At 46.2% G+C, this 19,472-nt stretch overlaps 1 protein-coding gene across 1 annotated transcript in view; it reads left to right on the top strand.

Annotated features, from left to right (window-relative positions):
* The first annotated feature begins 6,116 nt into the window (after positions 1-6,116).
* The window catches only part of Smco2 (single-pass membrane protein with coiled-coil domains 2), a 22,986-nt gene continuing 9,630 nt past the window's right edge, over positions 6,117-19,472 (top strand). The window contains exons 1-6 of the mRNA XM_021165535.2: positions 6,117-6,223; positions 8,543-8,680; positions 12,292-12,397; positions 15,105-15,232; positions 16,168-16,317; positions 17,904-17,979. Of these exons, the coding sequence (XP_021021194.1) occupies positions 8,586-8,680; positions 12,292-12,397; positions 15,105-15,232; positions 16,168-16,317; positions 17,904-17,979 (555 nt within the window). The 5' untranslated portion in view covers positions 6,117-6,223; positions 8,543-8,585. The remainder of the gene's footprint in view (positions 6,224-8,542; positions 8,681-12,291; positions 12,398-15,104; positions 15,233-16,167; positions 16,318-17,903; positions 17,980-19,472) is intronic.

Here is a 19,472-nt window from a genome sequence, read left to right as displayed (position 1 = left end):
CCAGAAAGCAAAGCAAGGAACGGGTCAGCCAGCTTTCGCTTACAGAGAACCTCCCAGGCAGCCGTAAGTTATAGAGTCCACTGTGCTCAAGACAGTGAGTGCTGGAGGAGGGCTCTGGTCATCACAGTAGCACAAAACTGAGAAGGCCTTTCTCTCCTCCTCCCCTGCCCCATTCCTATCTGTCTGTCTCTGCCTCTCTGCCTCTCTGTCTCTGTCTCTCTCTGTGTCTCTGTCTGTCTGTCTGTCTGTCTGTCTGTCTCTCTCTCACACACACACACACCTTCCTTCTGGAAACTTCTTGCACAGAGAAAATTTATCTTAAAAGCATTTGTGCCCTGGATGGATTTACAGTTTGCATCTGAGGAGGCAAGGCAGGAGGATTGCTATGAGTGTCAGGCTACTTCATAGTGAGATTCTGTCTTAAAAATTAACTAATACATAAACTGCAGGAGCTGTCTACGTTGGAGCAGTCCTATATTCCAAGCACTAGGGACGAAGAAGCAGGGGGATCAGGGGTTCAAACTCATCCTTGGCTACATAGTTTGAGGCCAACCTGGGCTACATAAGAACATGTCTCCAGTAAATAAATAATGATATAATAGAAATCAATTGAGTAATCCTGACACTCATGCCTTTGTTCAACGTTGCTCGGCTTCTCTGGCCCGGAGAAGCGTTTCCCCTGGAGAACCAAGAGAAGGAGGTTCTCCATGATAAGCCAATTTCTTGGGCTTTAGTACTTGGCTGCCTGTGTCTAAAGTCTGTAGCCAATACTGGGCATAATGGTGTATGCCTTGGGAGGGCAAGGAAAGGAAATCTCAAATTAAAGGTCAATCTGGCATATTCAGTGAAACCCCATTAAAAACAAAACCCCAAACTCTGTAGCCACACCACTGCTGCAGAGATCTGAAAGCACAGGGCCCTGCCAGCCTCTCTCTCTCTCTCTCTCCCTCCCTCCTCTCTTTTTCTCTCCTTTTAGCTTGGTCAGGATCCTGACTCCAACCAGAATAGCCTCTTGAGCTGCTCTTGTCGGATGCACTGTTATCTCCAGAAGCCATGAGCAGGAACGTGGTGTATGCCAGGCTTGACAGCTCCATGGAGATCATTGACCTCCCTGGAAGCCAGCCTGTGTGTCCTATGCCGGGGGGTCATAACTGGTGTCCTGCCACTGATTCCAGCCTCCTTATCCTGTCCTTGAGTTTGAGGCAAGCACCGCATTTTTTTTTCAATACTCCTCCCTCCATGCCTGTTCACCCTGGGCTTGCTGAGGGGTAGCATTGTGACCTGGCCTTCTGATGCCTAATGGCCTTCCCACATGGGAACTTGTTCCACGGAGATTTTATAAACTGGCCAAGGCGTGACTTTACTGCTGAGCATGACCCTGTGTGTAAATGAGCATTCATCTCCCATCCCAAGTCCTCTTGGGAATCTGTTCTTCAAAGGTAGTGAAGTATCAGGAACCAAAGTTCTCACAGAGAGAGCTCTGCCAGCCACAGCCAAGTCCCAAGCAGAGAATCCCCTAATTAGCTAGTGCTGTTAGAGATAATGTCCACCAGGCTGGGGAGATGGCTCAGTGGATAAAGGCACCTGCCGCCAAGGCTGACAGCCTGAGCTTGATTTCCCAGGATGCACCCCAAACCCCCAAATCTCTCCATATGCACAATATTGCATGAGCCTGTCCCCCTCCACATAAGTGCAATAAAAACCTCTGTGAGAAATGTATGATTATAGAGAAGCTTAATTTCAAGTAAATGTATGTGTCATCTAAGAATGAGGAAATAGATAGGACCAAGGTAAGATGGCAGCTCAGTCTGTAGGTGTGCCGCACTCCTGCCTCTGTCTATTCAATGCCACAAAGAGGTGTCTTTAAACGGCATTACCCCACCCCACCCCCAGCTCCCGGAAACATCTCCTAGGGGGAAGCGAAGAGAAGTTTGAGAATTCTTCTGAGACATTGCTCTATCTGAAGGGGTTCTTGATTTTTAGTAGAATCCAAATAGTCAAACCAGCCCTCAGTCATTTTTCATGTAGACATCAGAGGCACAAACACACCTGCCTTTCGGTTTATTACTGTGCCGAACGGACTTTTTGCCACTTCGGATCATCCTTCAGACACCCAGATTGCAGGCAGTTCTCACATCTATTCTTTCCACCCCCGTGACCGTACATGAGCTAAGGCTGAGTGAATGCTGGTCCCCAGGGATCTGCAGTGTCAGGGCCCCGTGAGCCTCTGCTCACACTGACATCCACCGACCAATCTGTGAGCTTGGTTTATGTGCATTCCTGTTTAAAGACATATTTATTATCTATGTATCCAGGGCTGACCTTGAACTCATTTTGTAGCCCAGAATGACCTTGGATTTGATCTCCCTGTTTCTGCTTCCCAAACGCTGGTATCACAGGCCTGCAACACCACACCCTGCTCAATTAGTTGATTCTTTGGCCTTGAGCTGGCTGCCAGCAACCCTGAAGTTTATCTCTGCCATTTCACCCTAGCTGGCAGCCAGTCCTCGTGACTCCAGACACAAGGCTGCAGAAAACAACGAAGAAAGCACGTACTGACTAGACCTGGAAGAGAACCGTGTTCATAGCAGAGAGCGTGTCCCTGGGCTCCCAGCAGCCAGGAAGGTGTTCATTTCTGAAAGCCAGAGTCAGTTGACCAATACAGAATCTGAACAGTGGGGATTGATGGGGAATAGGGAACCACCCATGTCCTTGTGCCCAGCCATAGCTCTGCCAAACACTTCCATTCTTAGTGTCCTCCTCTGGAATTTTCCTGGGCATGTCTTCTGGAGCTGGTGTTTGTTAACAGAGATCTCTCCTTCCCCACTGTTTGTGTCTACCCCTTTCCACAGGGAATATTTGTGAGCCAAGAGGAACCCGGTACAGGAACCGCAATCCCAGTGAAGAGGTCTGAGCCGGTGTGGGGCTTGTGGCTTAGAAGGAACCCTTCAGTTTAACAGAAGGACTGCCGTGGAGCAGGGAGGACCCTGGGTAATAGAGCTTAGTCCTCAGATCACATTGTAGAGAGTTGCTTAGTTTGAGAATTGGAACTTTCTTCCTAGGCCCTTATAGGCTGGGTCCTGGAGTTTGATGTCAGCAGCCCCAGAGCATCAGTGTCACAGCCAACTCTCCCTGGGCATTTCAAGCCGATATGTCAGTGTCCAAGGAGAAATCTAGAAGCCTCCGTGTCTCAGAAGTTTCTCGAGTCTGGGCCACTTTCTGGGGCAGCGTGGCCTCGGAGCGTGGCTTCTAGGAACTGAGTGGGTGGGACGCTTATCCCACTGATCCCACTGCATTCTTCCAGGTGGTTCTGTAGCCTGGTTGCCTGCACGCTGTTCATAGGCTTGTCTGGAGTTCCAGCCTGACCCTGCCCAGACAAAAGCTGCTTCTCCACTTCAGTGGCTGTGTGCAATCTCTGAAAATCTATACGTTGAATTACAGCCCAGCAAGAGAATGGAACTCATTCATTCATATTCCCTAAAAAGGTCACAAGTATTCCAACATCAAAGAACAGAAAGACTGTTTCTGTACCTGATACCCCCGCCCCCTAAGAACAGAAATGCTGACTCCAGCAGTTTCTCCACTGAGCACCCCTCCTACCCCCAAATTTTAAAACTGCCTGCAGCCTCATGGAGATGAACTGGCTGACTGGGTGAGGTTTGGCCAAATGTCCTCCCTTCCGCAGAAACCCCAAGGTCTTCTGTTACAGGAAACCATAAAAGCTTGCCTCTTCTTATTTAATGTTCTTTTTTTAAAAAATTTATTTATTTTATGTATATGAATACACTGTAGCTATACAGATGGTTGTGAGCCACCATGTGGTTGCTGGGATTTGAACTCAGGACCTTTGCAAGAGCAGTTAGTGCTCTTAACCGCTGCGCCATCTCTCCGGTCCATTTAACATTCTTTTTTAGTTTACATTTGACACTTGTTTCCCCTGATTGCAGCCATTGTCAAGGTCAGCATGAAGATCCCTGACCTTCTGACAGGGGCATTGACTGGATAAAAAGTGTGATGCCTGTGCCAAGCCTCTAGTAAATCAGTTATATAATTTATACTTTCAACAAGATTATGATACTCATTTCATATTAAAATTTGAGTGCCATGTGTGTTGGTTGTAAAAGATTTTATTTTTATCTGTGTGTGTGTATGTGTGACATGTGTGCCAGTGCCCTTGGAGGCCATGATGGAGCACCAGAACTCCTTGAGATGGAGTTACAGGTGTTTCCCACATGGACTCTGGAAACCAAGCTTGGGTCCTTTGGAAGAGCAGTAAGCACTCTCAATTGGTGATTCATCTCTCCAGCACCTCCACGTCATTTTCTCCAAAGTTTTAAACTACATTTATTTATTTTGTATGGCTGAGTATGTAGATCCACCACAACCGTCATCCTGAGAATCCAGTATCGAGAGTGATCACAATACAGTGTATTTAAAGGGCCTGAGGCCACACTATCTAGGTTTGGATACAAGTCACAGAGCCTTCCTCTGTTAAGAATTGTTTAGAGCAATAGCTTATATATGTAAAAAATATACACAAGAATATCTGGCATGTTAGTCAACATTCAAAAAGTATTTGCTATTGTGGTGTTGATTAAATTAGAAGAATTTTGTGGGAGCTGGAGAGATGACTCAGCGGTTAAGAGCACTGACTGCTCTTTCAGAGGTCCTGAGTTCAATTCCCAGAAACCACATGGTGGCTCACAACCATCTGTAGTGGGATCTGACGCCCTCTTCTGGTGTGTCTGAAGACAACTACAGTGTACTCATATACATAAAATAAATAATAAATAGATTTTATATATATATATATAAAAGAAGGATTTTGTGTTTTTTCCCCCTAAAGAAACATGGAGTCCGGGGACCACTAAAGACAAAGGCATAGTTACGATACAAGGCAGGAACCCGAAGGCTGGAGATTGTCCCTGCAGGCACTGTTTAGAGAGCAGGGGACAGAATCTGACCTCTGAACCAGGTAGGGTAAAGTAAAGATCATAAGAAAGAGGCTCCTGACTGGAGCTTCAAGCTGAGGTGGTGGTGAGCACAAGGCCTCAGAGGTCCTGTTAAAAATCTGTACAATCCACCAATACCCTTGATAAGATTCTGAGCACCTACGGAGAAAGCCTGGGAAGCCATCCAGGCAAGCAATCATGGCTGTCCTCCAGGTACCTGCTCTCTACCTGGAGCTCTTGCAACTGCCCAGCTCCCAGCTCCTTCCCAATTATCACCTTAATCTTTCCAGTGGTTCAGTTCAGAAGCCATTACCAAACCCTGCTTCCAGAGAAAGTAATTTACTCTGGCCCCAAACCAAACAGCAGGTGTGTGGCAAAACCAGGCTTCAAACATGGATACAAACTGAAGGTAAGGCCTGTAGGCCGCTCCACTTCCATCTCTGTCCTGCCGGTGGGGGAGAAGGGACTCAGGAGTTGAGAGTCGTGGAGGTCAGCCTGTTAGGTCCTGTCGTGGATTCTGGCTTCCCACAAATGATGGCTGGAAATGACTGAGAGAAATGTAGATAGACTTCAAGAGGAAGTGTGGCCGGGCGGTGGTGGCTCATGCCTTTAATCCCAGCACTTGGGAGACAGAGGCAGGCGGATTTCTGAGTGCGAGGCCAGCCTGGTCTACAAAGTGAGTTCCAGGACAGCCAGGACTACACAGAGAAACCCTGTCTAGAAAAAACAAAAACAAAAACAAAACAAAACAAAACAAAAGAGGAAGTGTGGGCGTTGAGGGTCAGAGCCATAGGCTTGCAACCACTGCCAACTGTTCTGCAGAGCAGAGAGGAGCAGCTCCCCCGGGTGGGAGGCCTTGGAGCATCGGTGAGGAAGTTGGAGGCTCCAAGGTCAAAAGACAGTGGGGTTGAAAGCGTGTGTGTGGTGGAGGGAGCTGAGGTCAGAGCACCCCAGGTCACTGTATGCCTGAGGCCAGTTGATGGATGAAGAGATGGCAGAATGGGAGATGGCTCTAGCCCTAGAGGAGAAACCAGAAGGCTAAGAGGCGAGCTGATGATGATGCAGGTTAGAGATAGGCAGGGGACACTGCTGTCTTCCCTCTCAGGGGAGGGAGTTAGGAGCTTCGCATGCTGGGTTCCAAGTAGAATGTCAGAGAGAGCAGGCCCAACTGCAAGCTTTCTTCCTCAGGTGTGGAACAACTTGCAAGGCCTCTCGTCCCCAGGAGCTAGGGCAGGCTCTGCCACCAGCCAAAAGTCCCAGGGAACTCTGAGGTACAAATGGTAACAAGATCAGAAGAATGTGGGCCCCTCCATGTGCTGCCTCCCTGATTATTCAAGTCATGCTCCTCCCAACTTCTCCAGCAGGGGATGGGCTAGAGGCTGTCTTTTAAAGTTGATCAGTTCCTTTTGATGAAGACACATTTTTCTTTCAAAGTGTTGATTCTAAATGTTTTTGTGGCATGAGGAGAAAAGAACAAGGGTTCACTCAGTTTCGTTGATTAATTCCAAAAAGCCTTGAAGGTCAACCAGTAAAAACAAAAAATAGGGTAGTATAGGGAGAAATTCCCAGACTTCCCTGTGTACTGATAAAGTGAGGCTGGGCAGGATGGGAGGTTCTGTGTGTTCAGCAAGCACAGAGCTGTGTACTGGCGTTGCACACCAGGCTTAGAGTACTGTACTTCATCCGGCTGTGTAGACTCAGAATTTACCTACAGAAGGTGGGGCTGCCTCGGAGGTCAGCAGGCTGTTGCCAAACCTTTGGAAGCAGAGGCAATTGGGAAGCAGACTGACAGTTTAAATCTTGCTTCCACTATATCTTAGCAATGAAACTTTGGACAAATTATAGGTCATCAGTGCTCTCAGTTTCCTAATGTAAAAGTAGGAACGGTCAAGCTCTGGCTTGTTACCTCCCCACAGGGTAAGACTGAATGAAACAATGTAACGAACATGCCTTACCAAACCAAAGGGAAACAATGTAACCAACATGCCTTACTAAGGAAAGCGAAAGCGCTTTGAGTATGTAATCAGTATTGTTACCACTACTTCTACCACCATGTCATGCGAAGTTAATATAACACGGATTAATTTCCTTTTCTGTTGTGCACATGTGAGTGTGCGGATATGTATTGCTTGCTACCCACTTTTCTTTTAATTCTTTAAAATCCATCGATATTTACATGTGTGCATGCGGAGGTCAAAGGACCTCTGTGGAAATCAGTTCTCTCCACCATGCAGGTTGCGGGGGTGGGGATCGAACTCAAGTCATCAGGCTGGACAGTGAGTGCATTTACCTACATAGCCCTCTCAAAAACCTGCTTTTTTTTTTTTTTTTTTTTGAGACAGTTTCTCACTGATCTGGAGCTCTGGATTCATTAAGCTAGGCTGGCTAGCTAGCAAGACCCAGAGATCTGCCTCTCTGTACCAAGAGAGCCCTCATTCTATCACCTTCTTAAAGTTTTTCACACATGTTTCTGTCTCAGCCTTCTCTGCCTGTGTGTTTGTTTGGAGTTAGGGCCTCTAGCTGTAGCCCTGGCTGGCCTGAGCTAGCCTCAAACTGAAGGTAATCCCCCTGCCACAGCCTCAGAAGCATTAGGACTTTAGATGTAAGCCGCTGGGATCTTCTTTGCATTCCTTTTCTTTATTTTAATCCTCATCGCTTGCGGGATTCTCTGCTCTCTAGTGAGCTCACCTGGCCAAAGGGAAGGGCAGGGATCACACACAGCTGCTGGTGGTGTTGATTGAGCCTTTAGAGCTTCAATCTGGGAGTGGGGACTGGAGAAGTGGCTGAGCTTGGTTAAGAGCACTTACTGCTCTGGCAAAGGATTCCGTTTCAGTTCAAGGTCTTTCATACAAACTTTTTTTGTTTTCTGAAGTTTTCTCTGATTAGCCCTGGCTCCTGGACCTCACTATATACAGTTTATTGTTATTTTGAAGTTCAATTTAGAAATATTTCTCTAAATTCTAAAGAATCTGTATGATACCCACTTTGATTTTAATAACTGCAGTCCTAGGAAAGTAGCCTGAGAAGCTAGGGGCCCAAGGGCCATTTTAATGAGAATGTATTACATCAGTGTATCATTAATGTATTATACTAGTGAGGAGTTAGAAATGACACAGTTGTCAGCAATGGGAAACACACGGGAGGTCTAAAGACAGAGAGCGATAGGACAAGCCATCTCAGTGGTGAATGCTTACATCTGGATGTCTCTGGAGACCATTTCTGGTTATTTAACCCTGAAATACTAGTGGCTTTATACTTTGCTTTCTAGTTTTTGCAACGTGAATGCTATATAACCAGAAATAACTTACAGACATGGAGAGTTCTAACCCCAACATGGCTGTTGTACATTTCTCTATGATGTTCCTATTTAAGGGTGATTTATCGACTTAGACACGAACTGCATCCTTGGGGACAATGACACACAAATCCTTTCCCTGTATATTTGAACAGAGACTCTCAAGAGCTTGCTTTGGGGTCTCATAGAATGGACAGCCATCTTGGCGGCATTGAAAACAGGCTGCTTTCTCTGTGGAAGAATTAGCCAGAGGAATGTTGATCCTGTTGACAGATTCCTGTCTCTCTCCTTGCAGCACTGAAGTGGCAGCTCTCACACCAGCAACCCTCAGTAAAGACATGATGTCTCTGCAGTTGGGGACAGCTGGGAAGGAACTTCAGCTGGCTGAGAAGAGCAGTGATCTCCAAAATGTCAGCATGATGGAAGGTTCGGAGTAAGTAGGGCTGAGCTCACCGGAGTCATGTCTGGGACCTGCCTCAGCCAGAGACTGGTCATGAGACATCGGTTCAGCATCAGGGTGGACATTCTCTTCTCCAGTTCATCTAGTTTTAACTCATAAGTATCTACCTGTACTGGCTATTTTTGTGTCAACTTGACACAGCTGGAGTTATCACAGAGAAAGGAGCTTCAGTTGAGGAAATGCCTCCGTGAGATCCAACTGTAAGGCATTTTCTCAATTAGTGATCAAGGGGGAAAGGCCCCTTGTGGGTGGGACCATCCCTTGGCTGGTATTCTTGGGTTCTATAAGAGAGTAGGCTGAGCAAGCCAGGGGAAGCAAGCCAGTAAAGAACATCCCTCCATGGCCTCTGCACCAGCTCCTGCTTTCTGACCTGCTTGAGTTCCAGTCCTGACTTCCTTTGGTGATGAACAGCAGTATGGAAGTGTAAGCCGAATAAACCCTTTCCTCCCCAACTTGCTTCTTGGTCATGATGTTTGTGCAGGAATAGAAACCCTGACTAAGACACTACCGGAGTAGACTTATGGGCCACTCGTGAGGCTTATAGTGTGAGCCAGGCATCAGCAGCAGAGCTGGCAAGACTCCAGTTTCCACTTAGAAAATTGGCTGTTTCTTGTAGATTCCTTCTGCCCCCCTTATCTACAGTTGCTAAAGACGTAGCCATTTAGAATGCACAGGTACATTTCATTAGTTACACAATCGTGTGATTATCAGCAACCACAGATCCAATGGGTAACTTTTGTTGCTTATTGATTGTGTTTGAGATAGTGTCTCACTGTGTAGCCCTGGCTGGTCTGGAACTCATTAAGTAGGCCAGGCTGGCCTTGGATTCACAGAGATCTGCCTGCTTTGCCTCCCAAGTGCTGGGATTAAAGATAGCTTACATAGCCTATAAATGCCAGGACCTTTTCCTATGTATGAACATTCATTCATTACTCTTGCTGTGATAGAGCACCAGGACAGTGGCAGTTTACAGAATAACGTTTTTGGCCTCTCTGAGGGTGAGTCCATGATGGTGGAGCAGAGGCAGTGGGTGGCAGACAGGAGCTAGAGCAGCAGCTGAGGGCTCTCACATCTTGAAACAGCAGGAGTCTTGAACTCTCAAAGTCCACCTCCAGTTACAAACTTCCTCCAACAAGGCCACACTCCTAAACCTTCTAAACAGCACCATCAATAAGGGACCAAGTAGTCAAATGACTAAGGATACAGGGACTTCTCATTCATACCACCAGAGTAAGGTAGGTGTGACAAGTCCCCAGCCCACTTTTGGGCTCAGGGTCCACAGATATGACCTACTACAGACATATGTTGCAAGGTTGTTGTGATTCATTTTAAAATGTGTGTATGTGTCACATATATGCAGTTTAGTAAAATAACGACAACCCAGTAGGGGATAGGCGGGGCCTCTAAGACCGTTATCACACAGGCAAGAACAGGACTAAACTGTGAACACACAGGCAAAGATTCTCTGCTTCACTCACCCAGAGAAATTAACATCAAACCATGGTTCCAGCTTAAACATCAGATCGGCCGAGAACAGGATCTTTAAAAATACACAATTCTGGAAGAAGCCGTGGCTCAGTCACCATTTCTGCCAGGAATGTAAATCAATTCCACATCTTTGAAGCACGGGTGAGAAGCCAGGCATACTGGTGCATGCCTGTTATCCCAGCATTTGGAAGTGGAGGCAGCAGGACCAGGAGTTCAAGGCCAGCCCCAGCCACATAGTTCAAAAGGACTACATGGGGCCTTGTCTACAAAAGCCAAAGCAGTAGCGATAAATAAACAAAGTGCAGTCTGGGAACGTTTAGCAAGGCAGGGTTCAGGAACTGCCTGTCACTGTGCTGGCTCCCACACGTAGCACACAGACAGGAGCATGCCCATTACAGCACTGCTTTGTATTGTTATTTTCCTGGACTGTTCAGTTGGCAAAGTGCTGGTCGTGCAAGCATGGGGATTCACATAAAACAGTGTGGCAGTGCTTACTGTAAAACCCCAGTGTTGGGAAGCAGAGACTGGGGGAACCTAGGGGACTGCCTAGTTAGCTAGTGCAGCCACAACAGTGAGCTCCAGGTTCCGTGAAAGACCCTGGCTCAAAAAATAAAATGAAGAGCAATAGAAGAAGACCTCTATGTTGATCTCTGACCTCTGCACCCACGTGCACCCAACATGGATACACACACACACACAGAGAAATAGAAAATTATACTACCCCAACACAGAGTCATACATATGAAGAAATCCTCATGTACTAATATGAAATGGACTCCAAATAGGTCATTACAAAGGAAATTCAAAATTCAGAATAATGTATACAAATATACTCATATTTATAGTGACCTGTGGAAACCTGCATGATTATCATACACATTGTGGAAGAATAAAGAATGTTGTGGGTGAACTAAATATTCACAGATGTGATTAATGGGTTTTGAAGTAAAAATGTGTGTCTGAACTCTTAGTCCCCAGTGAGGGTGCTGTTCTGGAGACTGGGGAACCTTTGTGAGACCTGCTTGAGGAAGCCTGTCACTGGGGGTGAGCCTTAGAGGTTGGAGCTGGGCTCCCTTACAGCTGGTCTCTCTCTACTTGCTGACTGGGTGTGAGCAGGCAGCCTTAAGCTCTCCCCAATGCCTTCTCCACCACGGTGGACTGTCCCCCTCACTGTTCGTTCTCAGGAATTTATCCCAACAACGAGAAAGGTAGCCAGTATGTCTTAGTTTCTTTTCCTGTTGCTGAATCTAAACACAAAACAACAGCAAAAGCCAACCATGACAGAGAAGGTTTATCTTGCTCACAGTTCAAGGCAAAGTCCATCTTGGTGGATCAATCAGGCAGGTAGAAGACTGGTGCAGCTGGTCACATTGCATCCATTATACACAGGAAGCATAGAGCAATGAATCTGTACTTCTGTCCAGTGTCTTTTTTCTGTTTATACACTCCGACAGTGGGCAGGTCTTTCAGCCCAGCCAGGGAAGGGTGCCGCCCACAGTGGGCGGGTCTTTCAGCACAGCCAAGGAATGGCACTGCCCATGGTGGACGTGTCTTTCAGCCCAGCCAGGGAAGGGCTCCGTCCATAGTTGGCAAGTCTTCCAGCCCAATGAACTCAGTCAAGACAGTCCTCCAGAACACACCCAGAGGCCCACCTCCCAGGAGATTTTAGCGTCTTTCCTGTTAAGGGCTTTGTCCCATAGTCTGATCACAGACCTGGTCCTCTCTGCCCATCTTCCCTTTGGTAGATTTTTTGAGATTCTACCCTTACCTGTATGCTTACTGCTTATCTTTTCCACACTTTAGTAAATATAAACACAAATAGCAGCACTTTGGAATTTGGGACCTCATTGTTAAATAGTTTATGGATTCAGCCAACAAATATTTATGCAACCTTTCTATTTCTCTTCTACAAAATGTACTGTATATAGCATTGTTCACACAGGACAAAGTCAGTATGAAGGTAGCAGATATACCTGGAGCTGAGGTGTGTTCTATAGGTCTCCATTAGAATTGGGTAGGGCAGAGGACCAGTCTAAATTCCTACTATACAGTAATTACCTCTGTTTGATTTGTTTGTGTTGTTTGCATTTGATAAGGGAAGTTTCAGAAATGGACCACATCTCAGACAGACCAGATGAAAAAGACAAACCCTCTGAAAACCTACAGACCGATTCCCTTTACAAGACGGACACTGAAAAACGGGTAAGCTAAAGTGAGCCTAATGGTATTCGCTTGTAATCCCAGCCCTTAGCAGGTGAAGATGGGAGAGGGAGACGTTCAAGGTCAGCCTTAGGTACAATCAAACCAAACCCAGACAGACAAAAAAGAAGGAAGAGTAAAAGAGACATCAATGTCATGGCAGGTAAAGAAAGGACCCCACCTTGTGTCTCAAAGCAGGAAAAGGATGCCCGAAGGTTTTCTCTTCCTAGGTGTAACACTGAAACAGGCCCGGGACAGCACTGCTTCCCATCCCACGTAGGGGGGTCATCCTAGCTTTCCTATGCGTTCCCCTCCCCCTAATGGGTTATGTGCTGGTTTTACTTGTGAGAATCAATTACAATTGGCATAGGTCACCCTGGAGCAGAGGTTATGTGTAAAATGATCCTCAGATTGCAGAAAGTCTTCCAATAGAGTTCGTTCATTCTTTGATTCCACCTCTGTGGGAATCCTTCCCCTTTCTCCTCCTGGGGCCTGCGCAGGCTGCTGCTGCCTTGCTGTGGTTTCTGTTTCCACCTCCCTGTACACCTTCTCTGTCTAAGGCGGTTCCCTTCGAACTGAGGAGCTGACCAGATAATCTATATCTGACCCGATTTCAAACTCTTTGAACTCAATGGCAAAGTCTACCTTAAAGGCTCTTGTGCAAATAAGGAGACACAGCACAGCGGTTAATCCACTGAGCTACATAAACATCTGTGAGCTACCAGAACGAAGGCTGAGAGCATTCCCAAGCCTCGGATGGACCTGAGGGTGCAGACTGGGTTTCTGAGGAGCGCTGAGGTGGAGCCTGTGGCCTTGGCTGGGGTCGATGCAGGGCTTTTGGTGAGGAAATAATCTGTTCTGCCCGCCCCAAACTTTTCTTTCCGCTTTAAATTTGTTTGATTGAAGCACAGGAGAGTTTTGCTTAAAAAACTTCTTCAAAGGTAAGAAGAACTATTTTACAGTAGAGTTCAGAAAGAAAGAGGGAGGGAGAGAGAGTGGGAGAGGAAGAGGGAGAGAGAGTGGGAGAGGAAGAGGGAGACAGAGAGGGAGGGAGACAGAGATGGAGAAGGAGGGGGAGAGAGAGGAGAGAGAGAGAGAGAGAGAGAGAGGCATGTTCTAAGGTAGGTTATTAATAATTTTGGCCATTTGGCATATATAGGAATGAAATGATAGGGAATTGAATATTTTTCTAAAACAAAGAAAGAAAGAAAAAAAAGAGAGGTGGGGAACAGGAAGGAAGAAGGAATTTCATGGACTAAACACAATAGACTATGGTATTTCTCTCAAACCCCTCACCATGAAAATAAATAACATAAAAGAGAACATAAGAGCCCAGAGCAGTGATTGGTTATGTTCTGACAGTGGCATTTTTAAAATAGCATTCATGTCAGTTAGCAGAAAGCATAGCATTTGCTTTATCTTTGTGTGTATAAATAAATGCACTTCACTAAGCCACTTAAAAGTAGGGCAAACAGCATAACAGTTTGTCCCTGTTGCCTTCAGAAAGTATCTCTAAAAATAAAGATTTTCTTCTACATATCCAAAATACTGTCATCACATCTAGAGAAATTAGCAGTTTAACACATAAAGAAGCCTAATAGTCTCCTTCCCTCTGCATTCCGGTTTCTTCCGTTGTGCCTCAAGTGTTTTTTAGAGCTACGTCACTTTTAGAGATTTGTGTATTGTATGTGTATCCGTGTTTTTCCTTCATGTGTGTCTGTGCACTGTGTATGTCCCTGGCACTCTCAGAGGCCAGAAGAGGACATCAGCTTCCCTGGGACTGGAGTCATGGATGACCAAGCTGGGAACTGAACCTGGGTCCTAGAGCTGTATTATTATTTTTTTTGAATTATTTATTTTATGTGGATGATTACACTGTCGATATCTTCAAACACACCAGAAGAGGGCATCAGATCCCATTGCAGATGGTTGTGAGCCACCAGGTGGTTTCTGGGAATTGAACTCAGGACCTCTGGAAGAGCAGTCAATGCTCTTAACCACTGAGCCATCTCTCCAGCCATGTGTGTGTGTGTGTGTTTGTGTGTGTATGTATATATGTATATGTGAATGTATATATGTATATGTGTGTGTGTGTATATATATATATATATATATATATATATACATACATACATATTTTTTTTAACAATCACTGGAACAAAATCTATGCTGTGCACTTAGTTGTCATGGCTCAACAAACTGTCTTAATAGGAAACCTGTTTTATAAGTTCAAGGCCCCCGCTGTGTGTTTTGTTTCATTTGTTCTTGTTTTGCTGTCGTCTTATGTAGCCTAGGATGGCCTATAACCCACTATGTGGCCTGGGCTGGCCCAGGACTCAGTGTCTAAGCCTCACATTCATGGTAGTCTCCCACCCCTGCTTCCTGAGGGTCAGCGTTACAGGTGCGTACCCTTGCCCGGCTAACACTGAGTTTCTGAGGAGACCAGAACAGCCATGCCATTTGTGTCAAGTTTTGGAGTGTACGGTTGGGTACATTTCTACTGTTTAGCCTAAAAACCACTCTTCCCTGGGAGGCTGATCCTGGAAAGCCTGCCCCAGCCTCTGACAAGCTGAACAGAGGGCTTGTCTCCTTCTCTCATCCATGTACGAGAAGGCAAGGCTCTGGCAGGCTGTCCAGTAGGGCTGGAGGATCGGGCACCTCTCTCGATGACTCATTTGTTTTACTCCCCCTCCACTCACATCTCATCCAGGATGGGTTGGAGCAGGAGTCCAAGCACAGCCAGGACCCACCAAGCAAACCCGATGAGCAAGAAGTGACTCTAGTTTGCGAGGGCCCTCAAGTGTATCAGCTGTCACCGTCTACGGAGGAGAGCACCTCGTAAGCTTGGACACACCCAGTGAAGAGCACGGAGTGATGGGGAGAGAATCAATCCTGGGAAGGGATTCAGAAAAAGCCCGGAAGACGGATTAAACTCTAGGCATAAGTTGAACCAAGCAGCATCCGAGTGCACAGGGACTGGCTGACCCTGCCTAGCAAGATAGTAGAGTCAGCCCGTCCTTGGCTGCCAATGCTGGCAGGGCCAGCAGGTCCTCTGTGTGTCATTGGATTTGAAGTTTAAAACTGATATGTTTGTCAACAGTCTCAGATAACTTCTTCTATATGGAAATTATTCTAGTCATCATTAAAGGCCTGCCAGTAAGCCCTTGCATGTCACATGTCAGACACCTCTCCTACCCTACCACTATTATTGCCCAATGGCCAATGTTCACTGTATAGAGGGAGATTTCAAATATATCTATTTTTAGGACCAGGGCCTCAGTGGTAGAGTATGTGCATGTGTGAAGCCCTGGGTTGAATCCCTAGCCTTGAGAAAAATATATAAAGCTTTTTTAAAAAGTAAGTGTGAAAATGTTTTGCCTGCATCATATATGTATGTGCACTCTATGTGTGTGTGCCCAAGGAAGTTAGAAGAGGGTGACTGATCCTCTGAACTTGGAGTTATGAATGGTTGTGGACCACGATGTGGGGGCGGGGAATCAAACCTAGATTCTATGAAAGGCACTGAGCCAATACTCCAGGCTGGGCATGTAGGTGTGCTATAGAGCATTTGCTTTGCGAGAGACCCTGGGTTTGATTCTCAGTAACACAAGACATATTTTGCAAAATTATTTTCCTTATCTGAACTTTTAAAGACCTGTTTACTGGCCAGTTGGTCCATTTTAGTAATAGAAAATGCACAGGAAGACCACTTAGAGCCATATGAGGCGTCTCCCACTTCCTACCTCCCAGTGACTAGGGTTCTGCTTCCACAGGATCCCAGAGAGCTTGACCCACAAGCTGAACTACTGGCATGCAAAGATGGGTCTCCAAATGAAAGAACTCGGAGCCGACCACAGTGACTGGTTGGAGAGAATCAACAACATTATACAAAATATACATAGTACAGAAAGCACAGTGAAGAGGTAAGCACTAGATGCTGGGATTCACAGGAAAATAGTAGACTGTCTTCCAGCTTTAAAGCTCAGGACACTGTGCTTGGTACAGCAAGCAGGCCATATGATCTCAAGGTTAGAAGTGGACATCCCGGATCTGTGTCAGAGCTCTGTGTCTCTCTCTGTCTTCTCTGGGAGATTTCTCACACATTGGGTGTGCATAATTCTCTATTTTTATCATTGTTACTTATGAGTGTGTGTGTGTGTGTGTGTGTGTGTGTAAGCACAGACACCCTGGAGGCCTGGCACTTGAGTTACAGGCAGTTGTGGGCTGCCTTGTGGACGCTGAGGACAGAAGTCCTGCCTTTAACTGCTGAGCCATCTCTCCTGAGCTCCCTTCGAGATAGCGTTACACAGCCCAGGTTAGCCTCAAACTTTCTGTGTTCTGAATGCAGTTTTGAACTCCTAACTCTTCTGCCTCTACCTCCTGGTTATGGAGTGTGGTGTGTGTGCTACCACAACCTATTTCACGCCAGAATCTGAGCCCAGGTCTTGATGAATGCAAATCCAGCACTCTACTAACTGAGCTATACCCCCATTCCAGAGGCGGAGCTTGAACCCTGATGGCTCGTTTTTTGGGGGTGAATTAATCACATTTTAAGGGCTTGCCTTTCCTCATGTATGAAAAGCTATTGATTATAGCCTCTTCATTGGCATATTGTGAGGTTCATAGTGTGAATCACAGTCAATGATTAACAAACAGGAGCTCTTATTGGAAATAAATGTCTGACGCCTTTGAACTTCCCTGCCGAGCTCCAACCTCTCTGCTAGCACAGAGGACCTGCACTCCTAGCTGCTTCCTCTTTACCTTTCTCAAAGCGTCCACTCATCCCTATCCGCATCTGACCTTTTTATCCCTCAAAGCATTAGAAAGGATCCGAATGCCATACGCTATAAGTTTCCTTTTTAAATTAAAGTATAACTGTATTACAGGACAATTATGTTCTTTGATGTAAGGTCCTGTGAGTTTTACATAGAGATGGAACCAGCTCAGCGGGGGCACAGAATCCCTCCATCGGTCACAAAGTCCATTGTTCCCTGTTCTTCTTGTGTGTGTGCTTTAAGACCCTGTCTCATGTAGCCCATAACCAGCGTGGCACTCCTGATCCTCCTGCCTCTACCACTGAGTACTGGGACTTCAGGTATGCACCACCATCCCCCACTCGCTGCTGAGTCCTTGATAGAGTTCAGATAAAAGCCCAGATACTCAGCCTTTGGATTTTGAAACGTCACTGTCCAGGCTGTGGCTACAACTCAGTGCTTGCTTCTCCTGCACAAGCAAGTGCCTCGGTTCAAGTCCCAGTGCTGGACAAACCAGTTTCTCTCTCTCTCTCTCTCTCTCTCTCTCTCTCTCTCCCTCTCTACCCCCCTCTATCTCTATCTCTCTGTTTGTGCCTTTTAACAGGAGTACAGAGGCTTAGTGCAGCAGAGCCTCACTTCTCTTTACTGTGCCTTTCTGAGTAGAACAGCACTTCAGTTTTGAAATCTCTCCCGTGTTGGACGATGTTTTCCCCCTCAGTCCACAGGACTAAATCCATCTCTTCATCTGTTTGTAGCTTGCTAACTGAGGTTATATCCCTGGAAAACCAGTCTAAAAATCTGGAGGACTCTGATCAGGAGGCAGACATTGAGGTAAGCCGGGTTCGGACACTTCCCGATGCGTGTACCAAACAGACCTTGGCTAGAGGAAGACCCACCTCCATCCCAGGAGGGCGCCGGCCAGACTGTGCAGAGCACCTTCCTCCAGGGGACACCACCTCCCTTGTTTGATGCTCAGCAAACTGGACTCTACCATGCTCCCCAGACACTGGGTGAGGCCTCCTCATAGGCTTCCTTCTGTCTTGATGCCATCATAAGACAGGAGCCTTAAGGAGATCTGCCTGTCCGAATCCCAGAATCCCAGCCCTGCCAGCTCAGAGAAAACATCTCAGGAATGAGAATTTGTTAACCATGTCCTTAGAAAGCAAGACGCTGACTGTGTGACCTTTAATGAACTCTTTTTTTTTTTTTTTTCCTTTTTTTTTTTGGTTTTTCGAGACAGGGTTTCTCTGTATAGCCCTGGCTGTCCTGGAACTCACTTTGTAGACCAGGCTGGCCTCGAACTCAGAAATCCGCCTGCCTCTGCCTCCCGAGTGCTGGGACTAAAGGCGTGCGCCACCACGCCCAGCTATGCGCCACCACGCCCAGCTTAATGAACTCTTGGTGTGTTCTTACAATATTTCCAAACCACCAAAGAGTCCTATTTCTTTATTTCCTTGTGGTTTTAGAGAGAAAGGTTTTTTTTTTTTTTAAATTCTATTCGTGTGTTTATTTTTAAATTTTTATTGTATTTATGTTTTTGTTGTATGTTTTGTATATGTGTGCATGCATGTATACATGTATGCATGTGTGTTTATATGTGTATATGTATGTGTGTATGTGTCCATGTGTGTGCATATGTGTATGGCATATGTGTATGCATGGGTGTGTGCATGTGTATATGTACACATGCATGAATTTCAGAGACAACTTCTCAGAATTTGTTCTTTCCTTCTACCATGTGGAGACCTGGGATGTTAAGTCAGGTTGGTGGCAAATGTTATTACCTGCTGAGCCATCTCTCCGGCCTATTTGAGTTGTGTTGTTTTGTTTTGTTTTGAGACAAGAGTTTTCTCTTAATCATGGGTTGGTCTGGAACTGACTTTGTAGCCTAGGCTAACCTTGAACTCTCAGCAATCCAGCTGCTTTGGTCTCCCCCTCACTGGGTTTACAAGGTGTGAGCCACCACAGTCAGGAGGACATGAGATAACAGGGAAAAGGAGAATATGTTATGCGCGTGTATGAAAGTGTGCTGGAGCCGTGCAATTTTGTGTACATGCTAAAAGCAAAACATGCCAAATGCCACGCACAAGCTTGAGAACCAGAAGCAGGTCAAATGCCCACAAGTGATGGATGGGTAAGGCCATGACTCGTGTGCACGAGGGACATCTGACATAAAAGGAACACTAGTCAGACCCTCCCCGAAGCACAAGTGATCTTGGACACTGTAGGCTATTTGAAGATGTCAGCTCAGACCTCTGCAGACTAACCCTGAAAAAGGCAAAACTTGTGGACAGGAGCTAGCCTGGAGCTGCTGTGGTGAAGAG

This window comes from Mus caroli, unplaced genomic scaffold, assembly GCF_978045245.1.
Source record: "Mus caroli unplaced genomic scaffold, Mus_caroli_1 scaffold_7, whole genome shotgun sequence".
Classification (NCBI taxonomy): domain Eukaryota; kingdom Metazoa; phylum Chordata; class Mammalia; order Rodentia; family Muridae; genus Mus; species Mus caroli.
This window is presented reverse-complemented; position numbering and strand designations above follow the sequence as displayed.